We start from the raw sequence: 20,022 nt of genomic DNA, 5'->3' as shown, positions 1-20,022 counted from the left end.
GTACCCTCTAAGCACTCAGGCAGTGATGGAAAGTCACGAGTTGAGCCGAGTTCCTGAAAGCCTGACACCAGGCGGCTACCAGTTGGTGCCCTTCGATGAAGACCAGAAACTAAAGCCAGATTCTCCCCCCCCAAAAATTATACTATTGGCATTAATAGTAGTAGAAGAGGAGGAACTCTCAGCAAAAACGACTGAGAACCAAAGCTATGCCCTACAGGGTTGATATTTTATGGGAGGACACTATTCCCTGTCTGTCAAGACATGATGAGAAGGGCCACTGAAGAGGGAGACTTCTAAATGCACTTTCCAGAGACTCTCTGTATGATGCAAGACTCTGCTCTCAAGATGAGTAACCACATTAGCAACAGAGAAAGTACAATGACATAGATACTTCATGCATCTAGCCAGAAAAAGAAGATATCTGTCTCAGACTTGAGAGGTGGGCCCATGCAAACCTCATAAATTTAAACAAGGCCAAGTGCACAGTCCTGAACCTGGGTCAGGGCAATCCCAAGCACAAACACACGCTTGGCAGTAAATGATTGAGACCAGGCCTGAGGAGGAGAATTTAGGAGTGTTGGTGGATGAGAGGCTGAACATGAGCCAGCAATGTGCACTTGCAGCCCATAAAGTCAATCATGTCCTGGGCTGCATCAAAAGGAACATGGCCAGCAGGTTGAGGGAGGTAATTCTGCCCCTCTAGTCTGTACCTGTGAGGCCCCATCTGGAGTGCTGCATCCAGCTCTGGGTCTCACAGCATAAGAAGGGGACATGGACCTGTTTGAGTGGGTCCAAAAGAAGGCCACAAAGATGATCTTATGGCTGGAGAACCTCTCCAGTGAAGACAGGCTGAGAGTTGGGATTTTCCGATCTGAAGAAGAGAAGGGTCTGGGAGACCTTAGAGCAGCTTTCCAGTAACTGAAAGGACTACAAGAAAGCTGCGGAAGGATGTTTTTCACAGGGTCATGTAGTGATAGGACAAGGGGGAATGGCCTTAAGCTGAAGGAGAGTAGGCTCAGGTTAAATAGCTGGAAGAAATTCTTTACTGTGAGGCACTGGAACAGGTTGCCCAGGGAAGTTGTGGACTCCCCATCCCTGCAAGTGTTCAAGGCCAGATTATTTGGAGCTCAGAGTAACCTGGTCTAGTGGAAGGTGTCCCTGCCCACAGCAGGGTAGTTGGAACTAGATGACCTTTTAGGTTCCTTCCAACCCAAATCATTCTATGATTCTGTGAACTCTCGGGAGAGTATCCACACAGTTGCAAGTTAAAAACAAATCTAACAATAAGGACAAACAAATCCAGGACTCAGAATCCTGAATGAGAAAAAACAGAGAAAAGGGACAGGCAGGAAGCTGGGTAGCTTTAACAGAGGGAAAGAAGTGTGGGGGGGGGAAGGGGGGAAAACCTGAAAATAATCTGTGTGAGCAGAATTTTAGAAACAGATGTATTAGGGATAGGAATTCTTAATGCCAGTGAGCTGCAAAAGGGGACTGGAAGACTGCTCTTAAATCCAGCTGAGAGAAGGAATTGTCTGGTTTGCTTGAAGTTTAAAAAACATTGTGTAGTTGGAAGGAAATTCACTGAGGAAAATGATGAGTGTGAAGGACTTGACTGGATGAGACTCTTGGGAGATGTTACTCCCACATGGACTTGAGAGGGACAAGAAAAGGAAAATGTTTATTTCCTTATGATTAAAGTTATCACTGTTTTTTTTCTATTCCAATAGGATGCTTGCTTAGAGGTGGTCCACATGAAATAAGCCTTAAAGCACGCATCTACTCCATTATCAACTTAAAATACTTTTTTCAGTAATTTTTTTTTTAATACTTCTTAGTGAAACTAAACAGTTTCACTAAGAAGTCAATGGGAATTTTTCTACTTGTTTAGAGCAGAGCTAGGTTTTTTATGCTGTCCTCAGAACCTTTTTAAAATAATAAAGTTTACCATAACAAAGAAGCTGAACTCAAGACATGCCTAAGTTTTCTCTAGATGCAAGTCAAATAAACTTCTATGTCAGGGGAAAAAAATTAGGATATTAGTAACTATATTTAAACTTTCTTCCATAGCTGCAGTTGTCAGAATCCTTGCTTGTATGTGCTAAGATTTCAGCAGGTCAGATTGTTTATATTTGTTGCAGTTTATACTCTTTCTAAGGGTTAGGTTGTTAGTCTTGGGGCTTACCTTCTAGTTATTTGAACTTTCTTTCATCACATCAGAGTACTTTTTAGAAAACATTCTCAGTAAGGCTCCAGTAGCAGTTACAATAGGGATTTTTAATTTACTATTACTTCATAGGCAAACGTTATATCTGACAGAAAATCTGCTATCAGGATGACAGTTTAACGTAAGTGAAAACACAAGGATAGTTAATATGGTCAAAGTTCAGACCTCATGCAAGGAAGCTCAGAGTTTTTTAAGTCAATTCCTTAAAAGAAAAAAATACAAGATTTTGTCTTTTTTACTTATTCACTTAAGCTGTCTTTTGCCTACTTTATTTTTTTTTAAGCTGACTAAGAAACTGGAAACTAATGTTGCCTTTGAATAGTTGAATTGCCCTGTTTGTAAAAAAAATTTCTGAAAAGAAAAGCAAAAATATGGAAATTGTTTCATTAAGTCTTCACCAGGGAATTTGCTTGAGTAAGAAAACTGTCTTCATAGACAGAGTATTTATTGATGTAGTAGTAAAGTATGGCAAGTGTGTTTTCCATTGCTACATATGTTTCTGCAGCTTTTTGATGTTTGAATGTTAACATTTTGCACAGCTGAGATTGTCATTTGACAGCTGGTACCATGGGAAAACGAGCCTAAAGCTTCTTGACTGATTGGCAGATTCTCCTTAAGGTGCTGGTTTATATGTCACTTTGAAACTGTGGGTTTGAACTAGTATCTTGCAGGTAGTTACACCTTGTAAATGGAAAATGAGGAGGAAAATTGTTGCACAGAACATAATGTAGTTCATGGGAAAAGACCTAAAGGAATTATATGAAGTGTCTGATGTATGATGTCTACATGTTCTGTCGAGGAGGACAAAGCTGAAATGATTTTTAGGTGCAAGCAATCAAAATTAAACCTCTCAGCTTACCCTGATACCTCAGTGTCAGTCGGTGCATCAGGTCACATGATGAACAGCACCCCCGCTGTACACAGACGTCACTCCGTGTGTGAGGGAGCTGCTATGGGGGCTATGGCTATTGCCCAGGAAATGTCCTTTCCACTGAGCTGGGTGTCTCCCCATTCCCACACCCTGACAGAATGGAACAAAGAGGCTTTTTCCTTCCAGGATCACGCACATCAGGTGCAGGCCTGAACCAAAAGCAAGCATAGCGATGAAGCTGATACCGTGAGTGCAGGAGGTGAATGACTCCTAATGCCTAATGAACTGGTCTGCAGAGCTGTTGTTTGGATGGGGCTTAATACAGTGCTCAGTCATTTTATGCTGGAGATTTTGAGAAGATCCTTCCATTTTTAAATGGATACAATTATTTTCTCCAAAGAAGAGAACTTTGTTTTTCTTTCTCCCTGTCAAAAAGTTCTTTTAAGTGGAGTGATAAAGATCAAACATTTGCTTAGTGTGTTTTCATATGGTTTTGACAAACAGTTTATTTTTAAAAAATACTAAAACATTGCTTCTGAAGTATCTCAAATTATCACAGTTCTGTGAGAGATTATGCTGTACCACACTGGAATGCTCTAGTACACTAGTTTTGATTTTATACTGAATTACTCTGGTCCTTGCCAATGCTTTAGCACAGCTTTTGAAATGCACAGTTATTTCCAATCTCTTGATAATTATATTATTAAAAGGTACTATGGAGTCTAACAATTGAATGCCCCTTAAAAGAATTTCAGTTGCTAATATTGAGAGAACTGTAAGGTATCAAGCAAGGCTTCCCCTCCCTCCTGTTCTGGACACTTAAATAATAAGTTGTCATACCTAGATATTCAATAAAATAGTCTGTTAAGCTCCCAGCTCTGCTACCACAACACATTGATTTTAATACCTGACCAAAATCAATGATAGATAGTTGATATGTTGTTCCTCAGAGCTTAAAAAAACTATAGAGTTTTGAGTTTGGTTTTTTTATTCATTTTAAAACTCTACTGTGATGCTTGAGATCTGAATAAAAATACAACATTAAAAAAAATTAATTTTTTTTCCCAACAGTATTAAAGGGAGTATGAGCAAAGCTAGGACACTTATATGCCACTTAGGTTTAACAGGAATCCTCAGAGAGAGCTGAATTGGAGAGAAGGTTGCTGTCATCTAAGAATTCTGAAGTATGTGCTCATCTAGAGAGGAAAATGCTTCCTTGCAGCTGCTGTGAATAACATAGCTGTGACGAATACTAGATTTCTATCCATAATTTTATTAACAGACAGGGAAGTTAATAGAGAGAGGATTGCATATTCTATCAGCCTTCCCTTGTTAGCAGTAAGACCTTTTTATGACCTTAGTAGGTCCCTGGAAGACTGTTAGCTAAACTTACAAAGCTACATATGGGCAGTATAAAGACAGCAGAAAAGTTCCTGTAGCTTCCCTCTCTCTCTCTCCAGACTAAGCCATAATGTGCTCCAAGTTGGAAAGAGAACAGATATCTTTTAATCATACAAATTGCAGGATATGTTTGCTGAGCTTTGTAAACAACATCTTAATTTTAGGGTTAACCTGTTCTACAGACAGATAAAAACTAACGGAATTTTCAGTAATTACTTGGATCATAGCAAAAAAAAAAAAACATTTAAAAGGCATTTAAGGAGTAGTAATGCCTTTCCCTAGGCAGCTTGAAAACTGACACATTGAGTGTTTGCAGAACTATTTAGGTGTGGGATTTTTTTTTTATGCAAAACATAGATCTGGATTTTGTAACCCAAGGAATTCTTTAACATCTCCTCTGAGCTTGGTTTACTTGGAATAGACTGCAAGTTCACCAAACAATATTTCATTTATTTTCACTAGAGAATAAATACAATTCTTTTTTTGCCTCTGCCCCATTTCCTAGAAATGTCTGTTAGAAAGTGAAACAATCCCACTATTTCCATTTATAAAGCACTTTTTAACTTACTGTATTTGTGAGGTTATTTGGTTTAACCCTGTGTAATGTGCCATATCTCTAAGGCACTTCTTAGTATTAAATTATTGTGCTATACCTTTTTTCCCCCAAATGCTTTGCCTTTTTATATTATCTGATGTTCCCATTATTTTTCCACCTATAATTCATATTTGGACAGTCTGAGAAATTCAAGTAATAAAATAGCAGATAAAATTGTCTTTACTTATTTCTGAAACATCTTATTCAGTGCCATAGAAATTTTCCTTTTCTTGAAGGTTCTACGGTCCACTAACACATGGTTTTCTCATTGCTTTCACTGTTATTACCAGAGACAGAATTCCTAGAGTGCATTTAGCCTACCAAAATATCTTCTGTGTGTAACAGCCTAGTTTCAGACTTTTATTCAGGAGTCATCTTTTCCTATTTTCCCTTCTGCAGTCTGTACAGGAATCCTTAGAACTCCCATCAGTAACTTACTGTAAATTAGATGCTGAAACCATTTTTGCCTGCTTGCATCTTCTGTTCCAGGAAGGCTTTTTTTTTTTACAGTAAGTGTGATGAGACACTGGAACAGGTTACCTTGAGAAGTTGGAGATGCCCCATCCCTGGAAGCGTTCAAGGCTGGGCTGAATGGAGCTTTGAGCAACCTGGTATAGTGGGAGATGTTCCTGCTCACAGCAAAGAGGTTGGAACAAGATGTTCTTTGAAGATCCCTTCCAGCCCAAACTAGTCTGTGATTCTATAATTCTGTCAGAAGGTGGGAATAGGGAGACACCAAACTCTATGGAAAGGTCATAAGTTCTGCTTTGACTCTTGTACCTAAGCTGTTTTTTAACAAGTGGGAAGCATAATGTTTATCTGTATATTCATATAATATTTGCACTCCAGTCCACAGTTCTACCTTCTACCTCTCTGGATTCTGAAGCTTAAAAACTTCAGTGCCAAAGTAGTATGCAGGGTGAGAGCCATGCAGCGTGCTAGCTTTCCCAGCTTCTTCAGCAGTGCTGATAGATCTGCCTCTTCAAGGAGGATTTCTGTAAAGTTTGCTATTCCACTATTTCTCTCTTTTCCAGGCTGAAGAGGCAGACTGAACTTACACGAGGGAGCTAATTTATGCAGACTGAGGCACTCGATGAATCTCTGGTTTTGCCAGGTTCCAGAGAAAGATCCATGAGCGGCACTGCTCTGTTGAAGACCCTAATCTAAGATATGACACTGTGTCTTCTAAATCAGTTGGCAACATTGTGCATGTCTAGCCATGTAATAATGGTAACAGTGGGGGAAGACTATCTCACTTTGCCCCCATCCTGGCTTTCAGCTAAAGCTGTGTAAAACCCCATGAAACAACAGATGCAACAGGAGATTCTTGAATTAAAGCATGTAAAAAGTTATTAAAGAAATAGTAGTTGACTGAGCTGCTTAGTACTGTAAATCAAACAATATGGTGCATATTCAAAAGCACCATGTAAAGGACAGTATTATGCAGTCACTGAGGATACTAGCTGGTGCATTTTGAAGGTTAGAAATGGGTATCTGTGTCTTCTAGGCCATTCTAAGCAGTACATATGTGATAGCTTAGGAATCAAGTAAATTATTTTGTTTCTCTTGGTAAATTAAGGGGGGATGCACACTGTTGAATTTGTTCATAATTAACAAGAGGAGCAGTAACAAGATAACTGTCTGTAAAAGAAACACCATTCTGAACCTCAGTCTACCTGCTGAAGTTTCAAAGACATTCTAAAGGTTATGCTGTTAAATTTTATATGTTAAGTGGATATGCAAACTAAAAGGACTGGAAACTGGCAATTCAGGCATCTGCAAGCTCATTTCCTGTATGTACACTTGAAGAAAGAAAAAAGAAGAGAAATTAAGCACTAGAAGTTGATAATTGATGGAGAAAGTTTCCCAATTTGCTGTTTGGATCAGTCAAAAATGAGAAGTTTATAATTATATTAATCACAAAACACAAAAAAATGTATCTTGAATGCTAGCAAGAGACTGGTTCAGTAAAACAAGCCTCTGTTTATCACATTTTTTACTGATAACATCTCAGAGATGGCAAACTGTCAACTTCAATTGTCTTGTAGATCTGTACAAGAAAAATCTCATCTTCTTTGGTGATTTCAGTCAGTTTCATACCTGTATCACCAATTTGGTATTTGTGGAGTGATGCAGAAATGGTCTTTACAATGTAGGTTTTAAACACATACAAAAGTATAACTTCAAATCCTTTCACTGAAATTTACCTACAGGATATTCAGCAATAAACTGCATAGTTATATCATCCAGAGTACTGTGCAAACTTTAGCTGGTAACATGTACTAATCTGAAAGTAAAAACATATTTTCTTTTGAGTCCTGCCAGTACTCTTTTGCTTAGCAAATACATCGCTGATAGACAGAAACAAGCACTTTTCACAATAAGTAAAAACAGATGCATTACTTAAGAAAGGAATGCAGGATTCAGAGGCAGAATCATCTCTTGCGTACTTCAAAATCCAGCACTGTACAATATATTTGTCTTTGTCCATTGTGTGCTGATGGGTTTGGATGACAGTGTGTCAGAATATCTTTTTGTATTTGAGAAATGAACTTCGGTTATTCACAATAATTATAACCTTTCGTTGGTAATTATTCATCAAAAATTATAAGCATTCATTCTTGTATATATTAAAACATCTGATTTTGTAATGCTTTAGAAAGAAACATATTTCAAAGCAACAAAGGGGTTTTGACTTTCGGGATATCATGGCAAGGAAAAACGAATCTCATGTCAGAGTACACGAAGATTCTGTATTTCTATCAGCAATGCACCCATTAGTCTGCTGGGATAGTTCAGAATGAAGTTCTAATCTTAGGTTTAAATGTTGATTCCCAACATAGACTTTTATTTTCTAATCTTTTGATCTGCTGATAAACTACAAATAAATTACCCATATTCCATTTGCTGTAAGCAATTTGACCATACATTGTTTTCAGCTGTTTGCAACAGGAAATACTAAGAAAAAATGACCTATTGCTTTTACACTATTCCTTTGGACAGTCATATCTCCTGAATCATAGTCTAGTCAATGTACTAAGAAGCAAATTCAAGTCAGCATTCAGTTATTTCAATGTCTTAATACCTGAAAAAATGCAGTTCCTTGAGAACAAATGCCATGATCCAAATGGTAAAGCTGACATTTATTCAGACAGAAATTTGTTTAATTGTTGAACTGAAAGGAATTGCCTGTCTTTTAGGACCATCTGAAAACCTGATGTTCTATATAAAAAGTTCCAGAGTATAATAGCCAACATACATGTCTGTATTTAAAATTTCCAATCTTGTATCTCATCTGTATACCAATCTGCTATCCTCTCAAATTAATTGAAGATTTTATTACTGAGAGATTTACTCTCCCTGCTGACATGCACATTAGAAACAAATCTTACACTTTAGTATACAAATTGATCCCAAGGTAGGGAAAGACAAAAAGAAAAGTTCGTTTCAGGTATGTTACTACACAGTTCATCTAGGGTTTTGACCTTTGCTTCACAGTATCACTTACTGGCTTACTGCTAAACACTGGATTAGGTGGAATAGTGGTTTATTCTAGCATGTCATCTGAATGCTTAAACATAATCTACTTTTCAGAAGACATTCTCCAGTTTTATGTATGGCACGTACAGTAGTAGAATAAGGCATTATTAAAGTTCAGACCAAAAAAAAAAAAAATTTTCATGAAGAAGCAATTTGTAGTAACTGTAGGAAAAATTCTTCTGCTCTCTACACAGAAGCAGATCAGAAAAGAACCTGGATGTATGTAACTCATTTTCTTCCCATTGTGTTTGTCCATTAAGCAGATGAAGTGCACACTTCCCATGCTGTTCCATTCATACAACCCAGTGTTCATTCAGAAACAGAACGTTTCCTTTAGTTGATGGATTAAAGGCAGGAGAGGGGGAGGTGTGTAAAAATGTTTTGGGATGTGCAATAGTTCAGGAACAACATTTAAAGTTAATTCACACTAGACGTTTGTAATGTGTTTTTTTACACAACTTCAAAACAAAACAGGTGCTGCCTCTTAAATGAACAAAAGTAACTTTTAAAGAGCAAGACCTAATGCTGGTTTTTGTGCAAGTTAATGTCAGGTTATATTTAAAACCAGTCTTATATCATACTTTCAGTTCACTAAAAAAAAAAATTAAGTTAACACAATTTTTTTGCCCTGCCTTGACTGATATTGCATGGTATTTTGGTAAGTTGAAATATGAACCTAAGAATGTGTATTAGCGACCTTAAAAAGAACAGCAAATAAACTCCAAACAACTTTAAAGGTTGTTGTTTGCTTTTCATCTTCGCTTGCAGACCAGGTGTCTCTAGCAAAGCAAATCTGAGGAAAAGCTACTTTTTGTTGGAGGTTCTTTGTGAACAAAACAGATGACATTAAGAACAGGTGTTAAAATAGTGAAAAAAGCAAACAGCAATTATTTTACAGGATGTTTAGCTGTGGAGCAGCTAGAAAAAAAAATCAGGCTATTCTAAAGCATCTTATTTGGAAGTCTTTGCTCAAATGAAAGAAACATTTCTCTGTCTAGTAAATCGGACTCTGTCTTTCAATCCCCCAAAGAAAGGGTTAGAGATACTTATCCTATTCGTCTTAGAACTGATTTCCCAGGGACTGACAGGAAAAAGCATAGTTTTTACTAAATAAGGATGCTGGAATTTGTTTACTGGTTTCTGTTTACCTGATGCCACTTATGATACTGTGTTTGCCTACTTAAGTAGCATTTAGTGCTGGAGTCTTGAGTGATTTTACTATTTATGTTAGGAAATTTCTTAGCAGCTGAGTAGATTGGACTGTTTTACTTTGTGTGGTTTTCATCTTGCATTGCACATCTGTTAATGTTGGTCTTAACACTACAATAGTGAGCATTGTAAATTAACAAGTAGAATGGTAAGTACATATGTGGAGAGAAGTATGTTTGCCTGTTAGATTAAAAAAACAAGAACTACTCAACTGACATTATTTGGGTGTCTAAATTAAGCATCCTAAACCCATAAGGAGAGATTTAGAGTCCCACACTGGAGCCTCCAAGTGTATGCATTTTGGATTTAAACTTCAAGGCTCATTTTCAGGTTGATGAAAACACTGTGCTGTCTGCTTTGGAATGTGACTTCTGTTTCTTACAGTCAAGTTTGCCAGCAGGTTTCTTTGATTGTATGAGAGTAGTGCACCCTAACGCAAAATTATTTTATAGCTATGTATGAAGTGGCTACTCATTGTAGAAAACTGAATTCTCTCTGTTTCCAACACATATTTCTTACTTAAAAAAAATAATAAAATTTATGACATCACTGGAACACTTATTTGGAAATACAATATCAAGTCCTCAAGATACTTTTTGCTGAGAAGATAGGCATCTCGGTATAGAACATAATGCTTATAAATTTACTATGCAATTAAAATATATTATCACACTTTTTCAGGTACTAGTGAAATAAAGGATTTTAAAATCAAAATCTGTCCAACCGCATAGCATTTTGAGTCAAATTATTTTCTATAAAAAAGTGAAATAGTTATCAGGTTAATTCTCCAGTAATATTAAGAATTTATACAGCAAAATTTTTTCTGCTTTCAGATATAATGTTACAAATGTTGCCACTTCGGGTATAATGTTACAAATGTTGCCACAAGGGCAATAAACATGTCATTTTCCCTTAGTTCCAGTGGGGTTGCATTAAAGGAAGCTCTGTGTCATCTGCAACACCTTTTCCAGAATATTTTCCCTTGAATGTTGTACATTTGAGTGGAAATGCTACAGGATGCAAAGAATATCCGCTAATGAACTTTCTTGAAATTCTATCACTTCACAGGGCTAATTTCACTGCAAGTCTGACTTGCAGTCTTTGCTTAGAATTACAGTTCTTTATCAATGGCGCTTAATAGGTTAATTTCTGCATGCAACTTTTGAAATCACATTTCAGATAACGTTTTTTAAGCGTGCCTTGGATAAAGGTACATTGCATATTGTTTAAATAGGGCTAGAATAGCCCTTGTTAGTTATTTATAAATTAGTAGCTGGTTCTTCATGTCAGAAATTTCAGATGTGCCCATGGTCCGCCTCTGTATGTGATTACTGTTTGTCCAAGCAACTCCAATATAATGACAAACTTTAAAGCATGATCTCTGCAGAACCGTGCGGTTCACTGGTCCTTTCCAGTCAGTAAAATTATATTCCCAGACTTCAAAAGAACTTTTTGACTGAAAGGTAATTCAAAAAATCTATCTTAGACAATGCATTTTGTGAATTTAGAAACTGTTAGAGAAAACAAACATACAAACAATTAAAGAGATAACAGGATGTTGCAAAGCAGATTTTTAGGATAGAAATTATATTACCCCACCTTCATTAGCCACTGAGTGTTGTTTTCCATGATGTTCTCAAGTAGCTGCAGTCTTTGAACTGAATCATCATAGTCCAGCGGCGCATCCCTCTGCACCGCGTTGGACACGTACGGAGTGGAGGACCGGCAGTTGTCCGTCTCGGGCAGGAGGAAGGTGTAGCTGCACGACCCGTGCTGAACCTGGTACTGCTTCTTGCCTATCGTCTCCATAGTCTTACTGAAGGAGTTGTATCCTGAAGCTAGGAAGATACCGCAGCCCAAAAAGAAGCAGGCAGCCAGCTGCATTTTAATCCCTGCGGTAACCCGGCGGACCGAGAGAGCCTGGCTGCGCTGGCCGGAGCCCGACCCTAGTTAACCTGCGGAGCAGCGGAGCGCTCTGCTGCCATGTGCCGCCAGGGCAGGGCTGGGCTTCTCTCCCTCCCTCGCTCCCTCCCTCCCTCCGGCGCCCGGGGCGGTGCGGCCGCTCCCGCCGTGCCCGCAGCTGTCAGGGAAGCAGCCGGGCCGGCCCCGCCTGGCCCACCGGCCCGCCGCCTTCCCTTCTGAGGTCCTGCCGCCGTGGCACCCTGATCAATCCCTTCCCGGCCCTTATATGATAAGTTGGGAGAGCGGGCAGACACGGGGAGCGGAGCTGCTCCTCCCTCCCCCGCTCGCCGGTGCCGGGGGGGCACCGCGGAGCGGCTGGAGGGAGCGGGGCGGCGAGAGGAAACCCCAGGGAGGAGCCGGCAGACCAGGACCCCTGCGAATTCCTGCGGCACTGCTCTAATTAAGGGTTTCCTAGACAGAGCAATCAGTTCCGATAGCCTCCAACTATGCTTGTAAATTATTTGCGGGGGTAATGATTTTTAAACTCTCCCCCCTCCTTCCACCCTCCCCCACCAAAAAAAAAAGTTTTTTTTTTAAATGTGCTGAACCAAGATGTAATTTAGTTGGTGTTTAAAGCACTGTGTAATAACAGAGAAAGATACTGTCCCAAGCATACAAAAGCAGGCATGGGCACGTCCTTGCAAACAGAACAAGGGGCTGTTTTTCAGCTGAACACAAACTTCATATTTTACTGAATCTCTGAGATGAATACTCATTTTTAAGCATATCTTTCAAACTTAAAAAGCTTTCATATCTTAAAAAGCTTTACAAGCTTTTTATTTATTATTTTAAAGGCCCTTTTTGTCTGTATGAAATGGCTTACTTTGGAAGTGTTAATGTTAATAAGAGTTAGAAATCACGAGTCAGCTGGGACTGGAAGAGGGAATAACCATCCACAGGCAGTGGCAGTAAGGCATGGCCCAGGAAGTGGCATGGCTGAATAGGAGTTACCCTGTCAGCTCTCCCTAGCCCAATTCTGTGCCCTTAGAAGTGGGAAATACCCATAAAAGGTGAGGGAAACTCTAATAAATTAAGTATTTGAAATGTATATGTAAGAGTAAAAAGGAGGTTCCCCCTACTTCCCACTCCCATGATCTCTGCAGTAATCAGTCATCTTGAAAAAGTGGAAAATTACTAGCCAACTACCAGACCCTGGGAAACAGTTCATTCCACTGAAATTTTGGAAAAATTTGCTTCTCCGTAGAAAGAAAATGACTTCTTGAAACCAACATGATAGGATTCTGACTCCTGAAGACAAACTGCCTGATGAGATTTTGGCTAGGTCTGGATCTGGAAACTATAGATTTTTTTTTAATTAAAATAAACAGAGAGAATGCCATGCTCATCAAACTAAGATGAATTACTGACCAAAGTTTCTCTTATTCGAGGAAAATCCCAGCATGCCTCGGGATCTCTTAGGACAGACAGTCTTACATAATTTGCTGTATCTCATATAGTGTATTAATGTGGCTTTTACTTCTTAAATTGTAGCTGTTTCCAGGGGTTGTCAAAAATAGTTGTATCAGCTAAAATGCATGTCTTACATTGTTGGAAGCTGCTGGGATTTCATTACATACTACACAGTTACCTCTGGAAAGGACAATCTCTAGACTTCAATTCTGGAGAATTCCAGAAAGATTCTAATTATATCTGGACTATGACAAGTGGAACCAATTTGTCAGATTTTTTCCTGTGGAGTATTCATCTGTCATTGTTCATTCTTTCAGTCAGAGGAAACAGAGGAATATGTTTGGAACAGTTTAGATTATTTTCTACAAAATGTTCATATTTGGAGAGTTTGGTATATAAATTATGCATTCTCTATCCCTTCAACTTTGTCTTGCAATAGCAAAGCAGATTAATGTGATAGCTGCCTGCATTGATAACAAAAGTTTCAAACTTCTGTATACTGATGTCTAACTTTCAGTGTATTAAAGTCTTTGAAGGACTCAATTTAATTACATGTGAATAACAGTATTTTGTGAGGTACTTGAGAAACCTGCTATTACCCAGGGAAGACAGAATGCAGCATTAGATTAATGCACTAGACTGTGTGAAGCATTTCTAAGTGTCTAACCTGACACTGAAATTCAGTATTTTCTGTTATTTGAGTACTTTAATAATTTGCTAAGTTAAATGAGAATTTCCTATTATGACTTGTACTTGCTCTTAAATTGGCGTGTTCTGTGTTTTCTTTTCCTTGGACAGCTAACTCAAAAAATACAGGGCCATATCTTACTAGTCATTCCCCCTTTCCCCACCATTTGCTTATACTCAATATAGTAGTGCTGAAAATTAGATTGCTCCAGCCCTGAAAATATCTGTCTCTTAATGAGGAAGAACTGGAGGATAATCTTTATTTTTATGATTATATTTTCATGGATTTTTTTTTCATTCCTTAGTTATATATGAAATGTAAAGATGAAACTGGACACTATAATCTTTTAGAAGTTTTCTTTTTAATGATTAGGCCTCTACTCAATGGACTATACATATATAAAAGGCAAGACTTAAGGAAGAGTCTGCTGAGAATTCATTAGACAGGATCTCTATGAGAGGCTCGATTAAATCAGTAGTTTCTGAATGGCTATGAAGAAGCTTGACATCTGTGTGCCACCCAAGTGAGTCAGATCACCACTGTAATCTGGCAGCTCACTTTTGCTGGGTTTTTGAGGAGAGACTGGAGTGTCTCTAAAGGTTTGAACTGGAGTCTGTTTTCCTTTAGGAAAGGCCAAAGCATGACCCCCGGGAGGCCCTTGCGCTGTAATGGGGCCAGGAGAAAAACTGAACTTGGAGACTGAACTAGGAAGGCTTGCTGTATCCTGGGCCTCCACTAGGGAGAACTGTGGTTGTAGGAATACTGGAGAGAGAAACAAGTTTACCTTTTTCTGTATTTTTGGATGGATTTGTTTTTTGGGGTTTTTTGTTGTTGTTTTGAATCAATGAATGAATGAGTGAGTAAATGACCAGTTGCTATGGCAGCAATTCGTCAAAAAGGTATGGAAAGCACAGGTATTATTCTGAGAACTGACAACAGACTACTAATGGAAGACTCTTACCAGCACACCAGGCATCACCAGTTAGTTACTGTTCACTGTGCTTCTCATCTAGTTCGTGGAGTAACCTGAGTTACCAAGTTCACCATGGCAATGTTTTCCCCAAATTTTTCTTGATACTCACAGGCTGTAGAGGCAATAACTGGAATACAATCCCTAACATACATAACTGAGAGAGGGTTTTCTGTTTCCCCATCTGGGTCCAATGGACTCACTTTGCTTTAATGAAGTGTTCTGTCCTGCTGTCCGGGAAAGTTAGTGAGCATTCACCTTGCCAACGAAATAAATATACATCCCTTTAACCCTTCACTGCAGGATAGTGCCGTATTTGGTACATCTTTTGGAGCATTTGATTGTGATCCTTCACCCTTTCTATCCCTTTGGGAGCAGCTTTCCCAGCTGTGGAGGAGGAAGTGGTCTTCTCTGCCTCCCCAGGGAGTCAAAGCCAGTCAGAGTTCAGGGGGAAAGAAAGTAGTAATAGCTAAATTTAGAAAACTGGTGTGAAAAGTTAGGCAAGTTAAATACATTTTTGTCCTTGAAATCTGAGGAAGAGGAAGGAAGGTGCCTTTTTAGTAAGCCTAGGGGGTGTTATAACAAGTCTGCTTGAAGGGAAGGGCTTATTCCAAAAAAGCTGAATGACCGAGAAGATCTGTCCCCTGTCAGTTATGAGAAGGACCATCTCTTTATTAGACATGTTGAAATAGGGAGGAATTTAAATAATTTGGCATGGAGTCTTACAAACGTCAGTATGAAATTGAGTAAAAAGTTATAATTCAGACTAGTTGCTTCCTCTCAGTGTGTTTCTTTAGTGGTTCTTGTTCTCTTTATCTTTAATTTCTGTTGTCAATATGGAGTGTCATATTTACATTCATGATACATTTATTCTGTAAGCTAAAATATAGCTGTTTAGCCTGTGATTTCCTGCTTGCTTTAGAGCTGAGTGTATACAGTGTTTGCCATAAAATAGCAAATAGTGGCTTGGTATATTTAAAGTACAAATTAGATCTTTCCCTTTTTAGAAAGAAGACACCCAGTCTACAGAACTCACCTTATAAGCAGAGCCGAAATGTATATTTTCTCAAAACTAAACATTTAGAACGTTTTGCCAGATGTGTGCAGGCAATTTCCTTTCCTGGGAAACAGTAAATTCCCTTACTCAGCCAATCCTGGTTCTATTCCATGCAGCATATGACTGAGCTGCTTTGAGAGAGATGCCTGAATTCTACTAACATTGTCTTTCCAATTATCATTTTACTTAAAGCTGCACAGCTTCTGTTTGACGGGCAGATACAGAGATCTTGTGAGATCTCTGATAGAAAAGGAAGCATATAAATTTTCGAAGTATTGTAAGAAAATGTTGACTTGGCTTTAGTCTGCTATCTGTAGACTTTGCCACCTAAAACTTATAAGATGTTGATTTAGTAGATAAGTTTCCATTTCAGCAGTTTTCTTTTTTTAGCAACGGAAAAGTACATAATGAAATATGTGCAAAATAAAGGCAGAACAATTTAAGCAAATAGGTTTTAGTGCTGTTTTCTTACAGGGCTATTTGATCTCCATATAGAAATGAAAATGCTGTAATGTGAGAATATATAACTTCAAAATCAAATCTGAGATGAAAAATTATCTGAAACGTGGAATAAATTAGTGAAGTATTTTATATATTCCTGCTATTTATATTCCTTATATTTTGACACTCCATGTTAAGTCCCCACCTTTGGTTCCTGGTACTTTAATATTAGTTTATGATAGTTCCATTTGCTATCTTCAAACTATTTTCTTCCACTGGGAGTATTTTAGCATTTTTCTCAGGAACAAATGTCAACAAGGACGACTCATGAACTTGTAACTTATAAAATAGGGGACAGGATCTAAGACCCTACTGGATTTTCAGTCTGCTAAAAATCTTATCTGTTTTTACATCTTTCACTCTCTTTGAAAGAGAGGAGTGACAGGTTATTATGTTTTCCTAAAAGCCAAACAATTTCTTTTCATCAAGACTCACAGTTCAAATCTTTAGCACTTTAAAATTAATGATAATCTTACCAATCTGAACTGTTCCATCAGTCTCTCATGATTTCTTTAACAAAATCTCAGGATTCCCCCTCACTTTCTCAGCTGCAGCTTGTTTCTAATCACTCAGAACGTCTGGTGTAACACCTTGTGAATTCATAATCATCTTTATGTTCCATCTCTGATGTTCTGTCGTGTCTCCTTTGAGTGCTTTTCCTTTCAAAAAAGGGCATTTGCCCAGTAGTTCTCATATTGTACTTCTGCTGAAGGGACAAGAGGTCAATAATCTGATCCACTGAAAACTTCAGTTACCATTCTGTCTTGGTGACTCAGTCTGTTTGTTCCCATCTTGCCTTGTAACATCCAATCCATCATTTCAGTACACAGTATTTTTCCTAGATGTGACAGCATTAGTGGAAGCATAATGCAACCAAAACCAGACTTTGCATATTCCCTTGGAAATGCTTGCATGCTCCCTTTTTCTCTTTCACAGTTGATACTGCCACCATCCTTGAATGCATTTAAATCTGTAATCTGCAAGTTATGTTTATATTCCTTCATTTCTTTGGTATTTTATTCTCTCCCTCTTTTGAGCTATGCTTTCATTAATGTATCTAAAATTCCTATCTTGATCCTTATCGCCAACACCTGAATTTCATTACATATTCTGTCTGACTCCTCCATAACATTTGAAATGTGACTTGCTTGTGAAGCTTATTATAGTAGTTCTGCCTCAGTTAGTAAATTACATTTAACTTTGCTATCTGTCAGAGCTTCACACAAGTAGGCTATCTATTTAATTGCTTCAAATTTGTTTCATTTTTGGAAGGTCTAAATTCAGCACCTCTGCTACTGATATGTCAGTTCCATTGCTTGCTTTGTAGCCACTGGCTTTTGTGGACTGTCTTGGGTTAAACTCGGGATGTCTTTTCTCAGTTAATCTGACATTTAACGTGACCATATTTTCCAATTATAAACTTATTTTGGTGTCCCAGTTTTTGTTATATAATATTTGCTCAAGAGCAATATAAATATTGCTTGAGCAATAACAATACCATGAAATAATGGATTTTTTTTTAAATTCCTGTCATTATCACTTCCAGATTCCAAAACCTCCTTAAATACAAAATGCTTCTTACTTTATACTGTTTCATTACTTTTATAGTGGTTTCCTGTATCGGTCCAAATTTTCAAGTGATAGTTAAGGTAGAATTCACAAATATCTATAAAACTGTAGTCTATACAGATGTAGGCAAATATGTAAGAAGATTCTCACTGTACATTAATGAAGTTCCTGTTTGTAAGACAGATGGTAGTTTCCTTCACTCCAAGCATTTTATAATAATGAATGTTATTTTAATCTTTCAATGATGAATCATCCATGTGCAGAAGTAGGAAGTGAGTCCCTGGATTATGAAGAATAGCTGCTACATGTCCTTCCTCCTTAACACTTTTATATTGTTTGGCTATACTGCTCAAAGGCTGAGCTTATTCTCTTCAGACTTACGTGATGACAGCAAACTTTAGCTGGGGAAAAGTGTAATTACATCTTAAATACCACAAGCCCAAAATTGACGTGGAAATTACAGCTATGTTAAGGATCTTGCAAGTGCATTGTTGAGTATCTTTGACAATATTAAGTATTGTGCCCTGTTTTATCTCCCATAATGGGCAAAATATAATACAGTACTTGTTTAAGCAAGTTACCATTAGTTTGAAGCTGAATGAAATAACTCGTGTGTTAACGTATAGCAACCACTCTAGTAAAGCCTTTAAAACCTGTTTTAAAAATTTTTCCCATAGCACTTGCATATTTACTCTTCGTTGTTGAATTATAAGTGAAAGAATATAACAGATGTTCTTTCTCTATATGCTTATATACTGTTTATATGCTTTGAAAAATGTCATTTCATTACAGTTTTGTGCACTTGGACAATTTAAACCTAAAATCTTTATGTAAGGTTTTGACTTTCGTTGCATTATGTGAATGTCGTATTATGTCGATGTAAAAAGGCAGCAGACTCTGAAAGAATCCAGAAGGCTTTTGAAAAATGAGAAATCTGCCTTACTGACATCCTAAAGAAAAATGCATATGCCCTTTGTTTAAAAGAATGTATTTTTAAAATGTCTAAGCAGATGACAGTGAGATAGCCCTACAAATCACCCCAGTCCCTGTGATTTAAAGCCTTCCTCTTGTAAGCAGTCATTCAGGTTGGCGGAAGGTTCTCTCGTCTCATAATAGCACACTTATTTGATAATAACAGCCTGTCATACTTCCGAAGAGCATGTTCAAGTTAAGAATCTGAATTCAAAGATAAATTGATGTCAAAGAGAGAATGAAAAGGAAGTGAGAAACTGTGTAAGAGGAATAAACAAAGTTTTCAGAGAGAGAGAGGACATTTACAGCAACAGTAAGGTACCCAGTTCCTGACATCTGTTTCCCTCAAGAAAAAAATACAGTACGTGCTCTAACCTTTTTATGGAGAGTGCAAGAAAAATATTTGCAGCATATTTTCATATATTCATATTTGTTGAACTGTATTATGGATGTGTAATTTGAAGAGGGCAGAGCAACTGCAAACTATTTTTGCAGTCCATAAAGATAAATATTTTCTTTTTTCAGTACTAATAAACATAGTTCAGTAATAGTTCTCAAAAACAGTGCCCACCCTCTTTCTGATTCTGCCACAAAACCAGCATTCTTTTCATCATTGGTCTTACTGTTGTACAAGGAAAGGAAGGAACAAAAGTGGGTTTTTTTCCCCAGTTAGTGAGGCATCAGAACCCATGATGGGGCAGGACAAAGATTACCTGCAGACAGATACTAAGATTAGGGCTCCTTTGAGTTTGGACTCCCTGCCTCCATAAGACCTACTACCCTGTAAATATTAACATAAATACCTCACTGGCTGAGTAACAGTCTGTTCTTTATCTCTCCAAATAAATAATTTGCTGGAAAGACAATCCTCCATCTCCAGTGGAATGTGTACAGAGGATCAAATCTCTTATGAGTATGCTATCATGAAAGTGGTATATTTTCTTCCCAGCACAAACCAATTAGAAAGCCCTCTCACTGGTGTTTCAATTTATGTACATCTGATTTACCTTTTGAGTAGTTTTTCTGCACAGAAAATTCAACTATTTTTAGAAC

At 37.9% G+C, this 20,022-nt stretch overlaps 1 protein-coding gene across 3 annotated transcripts in view; it reads right to left on the bottom strand.

The window, feature by feature from the left end:
• ANGPT2 (angiopoietin 2) overlaps positions 1-11,858 on the bottom strand; it is a 47,048-nt gene extending 35,190 nt beyond the window's left edge. For 2 of the 3 annotated variants that reach the window (XR_003572818.1, XM_027898237.1), the window contains exon 1: positions 11,440-11,858. Coding sequence is in view for 2 of the 3 variants with exons in the window: in XM_027898237.1 (XP_027754038.1) it covers positions 11,440-11,724 (285 nt within the window). In the remaining variant the exon portion in view is untranslated. The remainder of the gene's footprint in view (positions 1-11,439) is intronic. The other variant, XM_027898238.1, reaches the window with a different exon arrangement.
• Between the last annotated feature and the right edge of the window lie 8,164 nt (positions 11,859-20,022).

The sequence above is a fragment of the Empidonax traillii genome, unplaced genomic scaffold, assembly GCF_003031625.1.
Source record: "Empidonax traillii isolate 1590-97213 ecotype Southwest subspecies unplaced genomic scaffold, ASM303162v1 scaffold585:size537962, whole genome shotgun sequence".
In the NCBI taxonomy this organism is placed as follows: Eukaryota; Metazoa; Chordata; class Aves; order Passeriformes; family Tyrannidae; genus Empidonax; species Empidonax traillii.
The sequence above is the reverse complement of the archived record's forward strand: the minus strand, read 5'-3'. Positions and strand labels throughout refer to the sequence as shown.